The sequence below is a fragment of the Dasypus novemcinctus genome, chromosome 9 (genome assembly GCF_030445035.2).
Source record: "Dasypus novemcinctus isolate mDasNov1 chromosome 9, mDasNov1.1.hap2, whole genome shotgun sequence".
NCBI lineage: Eukaryota > Metazoa > Chordata > Mammalia > Cingulata > Dasypodidae > Dasypus > Dasypus novemcinctus.
Window position 1 is genome coordinate 118,534,051 of NC_080681.1, and position 13,318 is coordinate 118,547,368.

Here is a 13,318-nt window from a genome sequence, read left to right on the forward strand (position 1 = left end):
AAACAGCTTTCAGGAAAATACTTTCACCTACTAGGTCCCCCATTAAGATTTTGATGATACTGGGAAGTCAATGTCCCGAACAAAGAGGACAGTTACTGCAGAATTACTTCACTATCTATATATTACAAAAATTAACACAAGCCATAACAATAACAAAAGGTCACATGGGTAAAAAGCCATTACCTTTTTTTTCCTTAAGGGAGGTAGCAAGGAATGAACCTGGGACCTCATAAATGGGAAGCAGGTGCTCAAACCACTGAGCTACACGCACTCTCCAAGACATTTCCTTTTAATCTTTTAAAACTGATACACTGTTTCACTGAGCCTGAACAATCTTTGGTATCTAATTTAATCTCCTAAACTTTTTATTAAAAGAAGGTAATTACCCAAAGAAGATAACTTTTAGAAAATATTACTATCATCAGCTAGTATTTCTCAAATAAGAGCACCAACACTTTGGGGGGAAAATGAGAAATTTTCCCAAATGGGAATACATCCACACTTTATTATTAGAGTATTATGACTAAGATGACAAAATAATCAAAAAAAAAAAAGCAAAACTTGTAAATAGTAATGTCAAACTTACTCAAGCACTCCTTACAGGGAAGCTTAGAACTATTAAGTTTTCCCTGTCTGGTTCAAAATTCTCCCCTTCCTACCAATTACTTAAGTTACAAGCAAAACTGTACTTGGTATATTAAACTGAGCCAAAAGTTGGAGTAGATTCTGAACAAGGCCAGCTTACAAAGCTCCAAAAGCTGTCCATGCCTTCTTAAGAGCCTCAACAACAGATATTATCCAGTAATAAACATAGGCAAAAAAAATGTGGCTGCTTATTTCTAAAGGCCTTATCTCCTTTGTCTTTAGGAGAAAGCAATTCTCTGAACCTGTAACTCTAATACATTTTATTTTACCAGAAAAAGTAATGTGCGATATTAGTCATACTGATGAGTAATTCCAGCTCAAGACTTTAAAATAACCCAAACTTAAAACTGAATTATTTTCAGCTTCTAGAAAATGCACCCTAGAGTCGCTATTCTCTAACAGATGGGGTGGAAAGTTATCCATGGAGGTGGAATTTCTGCAAAACTGTACTGCTCCATTTTATCCAGAAAACTTGGCTTAGTCTTTAGATTTACGCAGACCGTAACAGTCAAGACTTAGAAAAAAGTATACGTAGCTTGATTTCAATATTTATACACTTGTAAAATGGCCCAATGACACACACTGTGATCTCATTAATAGCAAAACCACATAATTCCGAGTAATGTTCAGTTATGCTTCCTTCTTATTTTTGATTCTTGTCTTTTATGGCAGCTATCCTTCAGAATCGGAATTTTCAAAGAAATATTGCTGAACTCAAAAAGAAGTTGTGTGCTTACTGTTATATAACTTTCTTTAAAAAAAAAAAAAAAAATGACTGTTAGGAAGCCTACCAAAATGTGCCTAAGTAAATTAACTCCTAATCTGTTTTGCCCACAACGATGGATTATTGTTTCTCGATCTGTTTAAACATGGGGTTTTTCTTTAATGCAGTAAGAGATGGGAGGAGGAGGTAAGAGGACAAACAATGAACATATCAACTACTGGCCGAGACTGATGACTAACTGGAAAGGTCCCTACCCCCTTTTGAAGTGTACATTTCCCTGGCTTACCCACCAATAACAAGATTTTATGCAAGAGCTCAGCCATTCCAAATACCTGCATCCTCTACAGATTTTTGAAGGGCTTCTGCTAATTCTTGGTCTGCGATCTCCTCTGGCCGCATCTCTTCTCGCCCAGCCCCATATGCCAACCTGGCACACTCTGGCAGCTCTCCCTCAGGGAGGAAGGTGGTCTGTGAGCCCGTGGTGCCGATCACAAGAACATTTTTCTTGAGGTCAATGGAACACTTAGATGGAAGAAACCAAAGAATGATGATAGCAGATAAAATGCTATACAAAAACATTATGATCCTGAATTTATAACACCATTCACACAGAGCAACACTGACAGGGAAAGAGAAGCGTGGGGAAAAAAAAAACCCAAAAAAACCAAAAAAACTTTAGCTAAAAGTATTAAGATATTAACCTACATGATATTGTCAGTTAACATAATTTTTTTAATATTCAAATTTATAGCAGAATAAATTTTATAGGATATAGTTTACATTTGTCTTTACCACATCTGTTCATTTCTGATCATAAATATATTATATTCATTGTACAAAATTTGGAAAAATGCCAAACATAATCAGTAGCCCTACTTTTAAGAAACATGATTTTTTCTTATAATATTGAGACCATACCATCTATACAGTTTTACCTTTTGTTACTTCCACTTATCATGTAAAGTCTAACTTAATATTTAAAGTCTATACCAGTGGTCTCAAAAGTGGTAAACATGCAAAGCATTCTCTAAAAAACGTATTTCATATTTATGCAATCCTCCTTTTCTGTGTATTTTATAATTACTTAATATAGGACAGTTGCATACATAAATGTTTATATCTATAAAGCTGGAGACTGCTGGTCTATCACGAGTTAAAAATTATGCCATGGGGAAAGACAGCAACAAGTTAATAAATCAGATTTTACTGTTTTTTTAAAATATATACAGGCACTCATTTCTTCTATTTAGAATTCAGTCCTTGATTAAAATATCAATAAAACTCATGTTATTTTACAGGAATTTAATATTAAATATTTTAGAAAGTATTAGTGACATAAAAATATTGACTAGATAAGAAATCTTGCTGTGAAAACTTTACTGCCCAGTGAACACTAACTGCTTCTTCAATGAGGTTATATTTTAAAATTATTAGCTTTCAAAGTAGAAATATAAATATCACCACATATGAATATATTTACAAATTATTCCCTCTACTATTTTTTTAGGAGGTACCAGGGATTGAACCCAGGACCTCTTACATTCAAAGCAAGTGCTCAACCACTAAGTTGTACCTGCTCCTCCTCTGTACTAAATTTGACATTTTCACTCCCAACACCATATATATATCTTCCTTAACCTTGAAAGTCTTCCTCCCAAGTACTGTTTGCCCAATATCTAAGGACTGACAAGGATTTACTAAAGTTAACAGTTGCAGTAAAATCATTTTGTAGTATAACTTCCTACAAATCAGAAAAAAAAAAAAAAAAAAGCTACTTAAGATCCAATCAGAATCTGAAATTACACAAGGGAACCAAAATGTTCATTATAATGTCAAAACAGACAGCAAGACTTAACAGATTCACAAAGACTTCATAAAAATATATCCTATTTCTATTGATATTGATTTTTATTGATATTGATTTCAACCCTTGTATGGCATCATAATCAATAAGAACCTTTCCAGATTTGAAAAGTCAAAAAGGATGCAAAAACAGCCATATAACACAAAAAGCATAGGCAAAAAGAAAGTGAAGCTCTTAATTACCTGATGCCGTTTAAGCATGTCCAGTCCCAGAAGCATGTCCATGGGCTGTTCCTCCAGGATAGAGAAGGAACATGCCAGGAAATCTCCTTCAATCTGAACCTGAGCTAAAGCATATGAAGGAGAGAACACATCACTGATCTTTGTTTCAAGAGCCCCAGGCAAGCTTTGGAAGTGTATATCATTCTGTGCCTTGTTTCCTGCAATTGGTGAAAGCTAACACAAAGCAGGCAAACAGATAAGTACGAAAATCCATAAAGACCATGGATTAGTTTAAAAGCCAAATAGGGAACCATTTCATAAAGTGAATCTGATAGAACTACTATCCAGAATGCCCGTGGACACCGTTCTGCTGGTGAGGAAAGCAAGCGTTAAAGGATTAAAAAAACCAACCAAAACACAATTACAATATAACTACCTTTTTCCTGTACATTCATGAGAGGTTTTCTAAAAGGTAAGTAAAATCTATATACTTTGAACCTTTATTAAATCTGAAAGGAAAACTATTTGTTATTGCCTATTATAATCAAGTTTCTATTTGCTAGAGACAATAGTAAAGTCTGTGTTTACCTGGATCCTCCTCCTGCCTTGTCTATTTCATCAGATACTCTTCGTACTTCATATGTAAGATTTTAAAAATTACTTTGTCTTACTACTAAATGTATCTTACCAAAAAGGCGTACATAAAATACATGGTCAGCTCAAAGAATGCATCTACTTCCCAAGTTAAGAAACAGAAAACGAACTTAATTATTTCCAGCTATTCTTTATAATTTTTACCAGTTTTGGATGTATTTTTCTAAGCGATGTGTTGTTCAGTTTTTTTTGTTTTTTGTTTTTTTAAAGATTTATTTATTTATTTAATTCTGCCCCCTCCCCCGGTTGTCTGTTCTCTGTGTCTATTTGCTGCGTCTTGTTTCTTTGTCCGCTTCTGTTGTCGTCAGCGGCACGGGAAGTGTGTGTGGCGCCATTCCTGGGCAGGCTGCACTTTCTTTCGCGCTGGGCAGCTCTCCTTATGGGCGCACTCCTTGCGCGTGGGGCTCCCCTACGCGGGGGACACCCCTGTGTGGCAGGGCACTCCTTGTGCGCATCAGCACTGCGCATGGGCCAGCTCCACACGGGTCAAGGAGGCCCGGGGTTTGAACCGCGGACCTCCCATGTGGTAGACGGACGCCCTAACCGCTGGGCCAAGTCCGTTTCCCTGTTGTTCAGTTTTGTGTTTTGGAAATATAACCTGCTTTTCTTACACACAAAAATTTCTGACACATTCTGGTAGGGGACTGTGGCTAAATTTCTTTAAATAAGTCATTAAGAGTATTACAAGGTCTAATACATCACAGTTGATTTATTCACTCTACTACTACTGGACTTTTGAGTTGCTTCTAGTTTTTCCTGTCACACCACAGACTGTCATGAACATAAAAAAAAATTATTTATTTTCCTCCCTGTCCCTCCCTTCTCCCGCCCTACTGTTTTTGCTGTGTTGTCTTCTCATTTTCTCTCCTCTAGGATTCACCAGGATTCGATCCTGGAGACCTCTGATGGGGAGAGAGGTTCCCTGTCAACTGTGCCACCTCAGTTTCTGGTTTCTGTTGTGCCTCACCTTGACTCTCCCCTTGTCTCTCTTTGGATGCATCATCATCTTGCTGTGACTCACGTGTGCAGGGCACTGGCTTGCTGCGTGGGCACACTTACTCTTTTTTTTCACCAGGAAGCCCCAGGGATCGAACCCAGGCCCTCCCATATGGTAGGCAGAAGCTCTCATCAGTTGAGCCACATCCACTTCCCTATCATGTACATTCTTGGACACCTCTCCCAGTGTACCACGCAAATTTCTCTAAGGAACATTCTAGGAAGTGGAATCACAGAGTGATAGGATATGCTCAACTTTGCTGGATGACGGTGAATTATTTTCCAAGATTTCCAGCAGCACATGAGAGTTATCACTGCTCTACAATCTCTCCAACACTCAATACTATTAGATTTAACAATTGTTGCTAATCTGGTACCTAATTTTGCAATTCTCTAATTAATAAAGAGGTTAAGCAACTTTTCCTGTATTTATTAACCACTTGAATTCCTCTTTTAAGGGTCTATTCAAGTGTTTCTATAAATTCTTACATTGTCTTTCTTGCTGAGTTGGAGGATACACATAGGCACATTCTGAAAATGAATCCTTTATCAGTTATATATACTACTAATATCCTTGCCCAGTTTGTATTTGTTCACTTTCTTTATGATCTCTTTTAAGGAAAAGTTTCTAACCTTAATCCTTAATATGGTCAGATTTAATAATCACCTTCTTTTATTTTTTCTTTTAACGATTTATTTATTTCTCTCCCCACATCCCCGCCCCAGTTGTCTGTTCTCTGTGTCTGTTTGCTGCATCTTCTTTGTCTGCTTCTGCTGTTGTCAGCAGCATAGGAATCTGTTTCTTTTTGTTGCGTCATCTTGTGTCAGCTTTCAGTGCGGGCAGCGCCATTCTTAAGCAGGCTGTACTTTCTTTTGTGCTGGGCAGTTCTCCTTATGGGGCGCACTCCTTGCACGTGGGGCTCCCCTACACGGGGGACACCCCTGTGTGGCAGGGCACTCCTTGCATGCATCAGCACTGCGTGTGGGCCAGCTCCACACAGGTCAAGGAGGCCCGGGGTTTGAACCACAGACCTCCCATGTGGTAGGCGGACGCCCTAACCACTGGGCCAAATCCGCTTCCCCCATCACCTTCTTTATATCTATAAAGAACCTTGTAGCAGTTTGGCTTTATTTCTGAATTCCAAAAATAGATATTGGATTATGTTTGTAAACTGGTTTGTTCTTCTGGGCACATCAGATATTGGATTCACAAGTTTCACTTTCATTTGATTAAATAATGATTGAGGCTTTGATTGGGCCATGTCAATAGGACACTGAGTCCCTGCCCACCAAGGCAGGGAAACTACACCACAGAGAAGGGAGTTTAGAGTTTTGAGTTGGAGCCCAGGAAGTAAACACACAGAGAATCAGATATGTGAGGAAGGAGAGAAGTTTACCATTGAACAGAGGAGAGAACACAGAGGAACAGAGAGAAGGCTCAAATAGGCATAGCAGAGGCCCCGGGAAGAGAGACCAGCTATTTACCTGATAGTATGCAGCTGCAGAGACCAGAGCCCTGAGCAGCTGAGACTGGAGAGCAATGAGCCCCAGGAAAAAGATGAGACTTATCCCAGTCTACAGCTGATACTGGAAGAAGCTGGGACCACAGCACCTTCAGAGGAAGAGGAGGCCGAACATCGGCAGCCAAGTTGCTCCAACAAGTGACAAAAGACTTTGGTGAGGGAAGTAACTTATACTTAATGGCCTGGCAACTCTAAGTTTCTACCCCAAATAAATACCCTTTATAAAAGCCAAAAGATTTCTGGTACTTTGCATCAGCACCCCTTTGGCTGACAAACCCCTTCCCTACCAAGATATTATCCTACTATTTTCTTCTAAAAGCTTTGACTTTGCCTTTCACATCTGTCTTTATTCTGCCTTGAACTGACTCCTATGTAGTTGTGAAGCAGGGTTCAATTTCCAATTTGTTTTGCCACATGGTTATCAAAGTTATCCTAGCACCACTTCCTGAAACATTCCCTACTGCTCTGTAAGACCTCATCTCTCATTTACCAGGGTCCATATAAAGATTGGGTCTGTTTCAGTTCTAGTCCTTTGGTCTTGATATCTGGAAGGGTTTGTTATTCAAGAATGTCTTGCCTACTCCTACAATAAAGAGCCCATATAAAGTTTAAAATTAGCACATCAAGTCTCACCAAAGAAACCTTATTGGGATTTCAGTGATATTTTTCGGATTCTGTAAGTCAATGTGGGAGAGTTACTGTCTTGAACATAATGAGCCTCCCAAACCATGGTCCAGGTCTCTTTTAAGTTTCTCATACAGTTACACTGTTTTCTGCATGCCTATCATACATAGCCTTTCAACTAAAACTAAGTTACAAGATGGTAAGGAAGGACACAAGGGACAGGTGCGTTTTTTTTTTTTTAGTCTGTTCCTATTGTCTTCTTCCTTAATAATATCAAAAATCTGAGAACACAGCCTGTGAAACAACCAGTTTGTGGTATTCCTACCCACATCTCAGTCCTAAAGTATAGAGGAAAGTATATAAGTTATTTAAACTATCCTTACTCTACACACATCAATAAAGAAACACAAAGTAATTAATAAATACACAATATATGTCAAAAGAAAAAGGGAAAAGGTGAATAGGTTAAAAAAACACCCAAAACCTATCATTTGCAGTGAAAGAAAAGCAACTTAAAATAAGAAGGCATTTTTTACCTGCAAATTAATGGAGGAGAAAACTAATAATACTGAAATAATTTAAGGATATTAAGATAAATAGTCACTTAGTGCTGGGGAAACCAGAAAAACTTATCAGAGCCTTGAAATATTCCCAACCCTTGATTTAGTAATTTCAATTATAAGGTATTTCAATTAAAGAAATAGGTCAAAATATAAAATATCCCAAAAGTTGGTCATTAAACCCACACTAGGGGAATGGGTATAGTTCAGTGATTGAGTGCCTGCTTCCTATGTATGAGGTCCGGGGTTCAATTCTTGGTACCTACTGAAAAAAGAAAAAAAAGAAACACACACACAGAATGCTACGTATTTATTTATATCATGTGTATGAAATTTATAGTGACCTGGGAGAAATGTTATGACTGTTACTAGAGTATAAAAGCAGAGTACAAGATTCCTGGGAAGCGGATTTGGCTCAACGGATAGAGCGTCCATCTACCACATGGGAGGTCCAGGGTTCAAACCTGCAGCCTCCTGACCCGTGTTATGAGCTGGCCCTTGTGCAGTGCTGATATGTGCAAGGAGTGCTGTGCCACGCGCAAGGAGTGCACCCTGTAAGGAGAGCCACCCAGTGCAAAAGAAGTGCAGCCTGTTTAGGAGTGGCGCCGCACACATGGAGAGCATCAAGATGATGGAACAAAGAGACACAGATTTCTGTTGTCACTGACAAGAATATAAGCAGACACAGAAGAACACACAGAAATGGACACAGAGAGCATACCACTGGGGGGATGGGGAAGGGTGGGAAAGGGGAGAGAAAGAAAAAAAAAGATTCTATATATCACGTGACTTTGTATGCAAGAGAAAAAATGCATAGAAAAAAAGACCAGAAGGAGATATGTCCAAATACTAATGATAGTTGATGCTCATTGAAGGGATTTGAGGTCTTTTTGCCTCTCACATTTCTATATTTCCCAAATTCTCTACAATAAGCATCTATTAAATGAGTAATAAAAGCAGAAAACAAAAAAGAAAAATCACTGATTAGAAATTAAGGACTGAATACATGTATTTATCTTTCTTTACTCTTGTAATATTACAATATAGGCTTAAAAAAAAAATAGATTGAACCCAGGACCTTGTATGTGGGATGCCAGCACTCAATCACTGAAGACACGTAGGCTCCCTCCACCCGTTTTTTTTTTTCTTTTCGCGGAGGGCACCCGAGTTGCGCAGCAATAAGCACTATGCGTGGGCCAGCCCCACACGGGTCAAGGAGGCCTAGGGCCCAAACCGCGGTCCCATGTGGTAGATGGATGCCCCATCCACTGGACCAAGTCTGCTTCCCTCCACCCCTGTTTTAAGTGAACAAATCTTTAAGGACAAAAATAATGGAAGATCCTTAAAGGGCTTATCTTTTGAAAGGGCCAAGGAGGGACAGATACATGAACAACTGTAATGTAGTGTTTTATAAAAGACATGATTGGAACTTCAGTGGGAGTCCAGTAGGGCAGATGATAGGGGCAGGTTTTCAAAAGAACATTTCCTTGGGCCTTTTAGAATAAGATTTTTGCCCCATCTCCAGGCAAAGGGAAAATTATGAGAAAATACTTGTATACCTTGTACTCTCCTTCATCAAGCCCTCCATTACTTATCATTTCTATAAATTTGAGAGTCTTATAACAGATGCTAAGGTTTTAGAATTTCCTGTTTTGTTTCTCTAAATGACCATAAGTAAAGGGCTTGAGAGGTGATATTTTACATTAAAAAAAAAAAAAAATTTTTCCCCAAGTACTAACCAGATGTGAAGAATTGAATTAGAGTCTGGATTATAGCTGATAGTGTTAACTTTCTCCTCATTACATGTCTTGTCCAAAAATTTGTCATGAATAAGTAAAATGACTATTTCACATGCTTTATTTAACTCCTGTCACAGAAAGCAGAGAGAAAGGAAACAAAAAGTCTGCATAATTCCAGACACAATAATACTTGTTAAATCACAGAGAACTCAGAAAATATCTCTCAGATTAACTGAGCAGTGTCACTTATGGACTAGAAGACATCTATTTCCTGATTCACTGTTGAAAATTACACAGAATTACCTGTTTATTTGTGGAGCTCATTTGGAAACAGAGTAATAACAAAGGATAAAACAAGGCTCTTGGTGAGACCTTACATCATCAGGAATTGGTGTAAAATGAAATAAAGAAGTGAGGACTGCTGTTTACTTTGCTGCTGCTGTTTGAGGAGCACTTAAAAAGAATTTTATTTTGAAGGCAGAAATCTGATACCTGCACAGCGCCTGCAAAGCGGTAGGATAATGTCATAATTACTTTAGCAATTGCATTTCCTTGCATGTGATTTCATTATGACTACTTGCTAAATAAAGCTTCTTTCTTTTGCTCCACATTTTGGGAAAGAAAAAAAAAAAGTAATGGAAGAGTCAACAGACACAAAATTTTAGGAAATAGGAAGATCACAGTGAGGAAAACTTGAGAAGCAACCCAGTTTACATCACAGAATTCCCAAGAGGCGTAGAAATCGGTCACAACTACTTTTGCAAATAGGGGTAGAGGTGGGCCCAAACAAGAGGACTGGCTGGACGTCTACGTCGCTGCAGTCAGGCCTTGGGGAGCCCCCTCCTAACTCTGCTCACCCTGGTGACTACTCCCTTCACCACAGCAGCAGACCCAAGTTCATTTTCTGGAGAAGGTAAAAAAAACAGCTCTCCTAATGGAGGCAGGTGTGGAGACAGGAACACAATAAGCACCTCCTGAAAACCAAGGGTTAGATTAAGTGTAAGTTTACAGAGTCCCTAGCCTCTTTCCTACCTCCCAGCTCTCAGATCACCCTACACGAACACCATGATCAACGTGGCTGTCCACTCAAGCAAACTTTCAAACAGCTTTTGGTGTCCCATCTTCGTATTGGCAGATGCCTAGGATTACCAGACATTTGAGAAAAACATTGAAAATGATAAACAAGTACAAAATATAACAGAAAGTCTGAAAAACAAAGTAGAGGAAATCCCACTAAAACACACATGCACAAAACAGAACAAAATAAAAGAGAAAACAAAGAGGACAAGAAAAGGATAAAAAATTATTCTATTTGAATAACAGATAAACCAGATGGGAAAAAAGTCATTATCAGAATAACACAAGCAAAGTCCTCAGAACTGAAGGACATGAGTTTCCAGACTGAAAAGGTTACCAAGTACTAAGCACAGTAGATGAAAATGGATGCACACCAAAGTACATCATTATGAAATTTCAAAATCATGAACCAAAGATTCATGTTATACAACACAAGACCTAGGTGAAGGGACTCTGCAGGACAGTCGAGGGTAATTTTAAAAGAACAACAACAAAAATAAATAAAGAACAGATGTGAAGTACGCCTAGAGTAAACGGTTCAGGCTGCAGTAGATCAGACGGCCCAGGAAAAAGCATCTTCAAAAGGATGAAATGAACAGAATACCTGATGTGTTTAAAACTGTTGAAAGGGTATTTACATATAAGTAGGAAAATGTCTGGGGACGAATAATCATATAGAAAACCAAACGACCAAAAAAAAAGTACAAGAAAAAATGCTAGAAATGAAAGGAAAATCAATATAGTCAATTAGATGGCTTAGCTCTCAATAGCATTTACATAGTCGTATCAGGAAATAGAAATATAAACATGTTATTTAGGGCTCAAGCTGTTGAGCTCTTCCTTCCCAGATGGTCCTGGCACTCCTGGAAAACAAAACCAAAAAAACAACAAAAACAAAGAACAAGCCAAACAAGTGAACAAATCACCTCAGGGAAGCCAATGTGGCTTCAGGGGCTGGAGCACCGCCTTCCCACATATGTGGTCCTGGGTTCAATCCCCAGCCCCTGGTACCTCAAAAATAAAAGAAAGGAAAAAAAAAAAAGCAGCTAAAATAGTTGAAAGGGTTTCTGAGAAACAAAAGAGGAAGTATGTAGAGGACTGATGTTATTGGTAACCAGCTAAAACATACACATGTATGATTTTTTTTTTTAAGATTTATTTTATTTATTTCTCTCCCCTTGCCCCCCACCCCAGTTGTCTGTTCTCTGTGTCTATTTGCTGCAAGTTCTTCTTTGTCCGCTTCTGTTTTTGTCAGCTGCATGGGAATCTGTGTTTCTTTTTTTGTTGCATCATCTTGTGTCAGCTCTCCGTGTGTGCGGCACCATTCCTGGGCAGGCTGAACTCTCTTTTGCGCTGTATGGGGCTCCCCTACGCGGGGACACCCCTACGTGGCATGGCACTCCTTGTGCGCATCAGCACTGCGCGTGGGTCAGCTCCACACAGGTCAAGGAGGCCCGGGGTTTGAACCACGGACCTCCCACGTGGTAGATGGACGCCCTAACCACTGGGTCAAGTCTGCTTCCCCACATGTATGATTTTGATCAAATACAGTATTTAAAATTTCTAGGAATTAGGCTTGCTGGTACAGATATATCACCCAAAAGAAATAATAAAAGTATTAAAAAAAAAAATCCCAAAAACAACAGACATTAAAAAGCTATTACCCTAGTAGACAGAGAGGAAAGCTCCAGGAATCAGTCCCTCCACCAAAGCAACTATGAACTGGCAGGCACTACCTATTTTGAAACTCTGGAATCTAGTGGAACACTATGCAGCATCCAGGGACTACCTGGAGGAAGAGGCTGGTAAATTGTAGTAAATATTGGGAATTTCACCCCCCTTGCAGAGAGGCTACCATCCCCTAGCCCCCAGCTGCATGGCAGGCAGCAGTGGGGACTGTAGCCTGAGATCCTTGTACAGCTTGCTGGTGAGCTAGAAGGACTTAGGCCCCCCAAATCTGGATATGTATGGTCTGATTAGTGATTACTGCTTTTGATTAGCTGCTTCAGATCACTGGGGGACCAGTCATGAGGGAGGTCACCAGGCAAAAGCCACAGAAGAGTCTTAAAGAGGCAGTACCTGTTTTTAAAAAATTTTTTTTAACATTTTTTTGTCTTTTTAAAAAAAAGATAAATAGATCACTTTTTTTAAAACATTCTTTTTGTTTTGTCTTATTTTGCTCTTTTCTCTTTCTACTCCTACTTGGGAGCAAAAATAGTTTGGGAAAGTTACAAATTGACAGCTCCAGACCACCACCACCACCACCAACCAAGAAAAAACCCTAGCAATCACAGAGGATTGGGAGAACTAGATTCCCAGAACTGTAACAGCGTGATACTCGGAATGTCCAGTGTACAACAAAAAAATTACAAAATATATGAAGAAACAGGAAATTATGGCCCATTTTCCAGAAAAAAATAATTTGCTAGAAACCATCCCTGACAAAACTCATACATTGGGACTATTAGCCAAAGACTTTAAATCAACTATCTTAAATACATTCACTGAGCTAAAGGATTCCATGTACAAAAGACTAAAGAAAATTAGGAAAACATTGTCTGAACAAAATAAAGAGATGGAAATCATAAAAATGAACCAAACAGAAATTTTGGAGCTGCAAAGTACAGTAAATTAAAATGAAAACCTCATTAGACAGATTCAATAGACAACTAAACTATCCGGTGTGAGGAGAAGGAATGAAAAAAGAAGAAAAATGAACAGTCTGAGGGACCTGTGGGACACCATCAAGTC

The 13,318-nt window shown here is 38.8% G+C and overlaps 1 protein-coding gene across 1 annotated transcript in view; it reads right to left on the reverse strand.

The window, feature by feature from the left end:
- Positions 1 to 13,318, reverse strand: part of DDI2 (DNA damage inducible 1 homolog 2) — a 50,329-nt gene that overhangs the window by 11,322 nt on the left and 25,689 nt on the right. Inside the window, exons 7-8 of the mRNA XM_023582708.3 lie at positions 3,416 to 3,519; positions 1,702 to 1,891 (exon numbers count right to left, since the gene is read on the reverse strand). Coding sequence (XP_023438476.1) covers positions 1,702 to 1,891; positions 3,416 to 3,519 — 294 coding nt within the window. The remainder of the gene's footprint in view (positions 1 to 1,701; positions 1,892 to 3,415; positions 3,520 to 13,318) is intronic.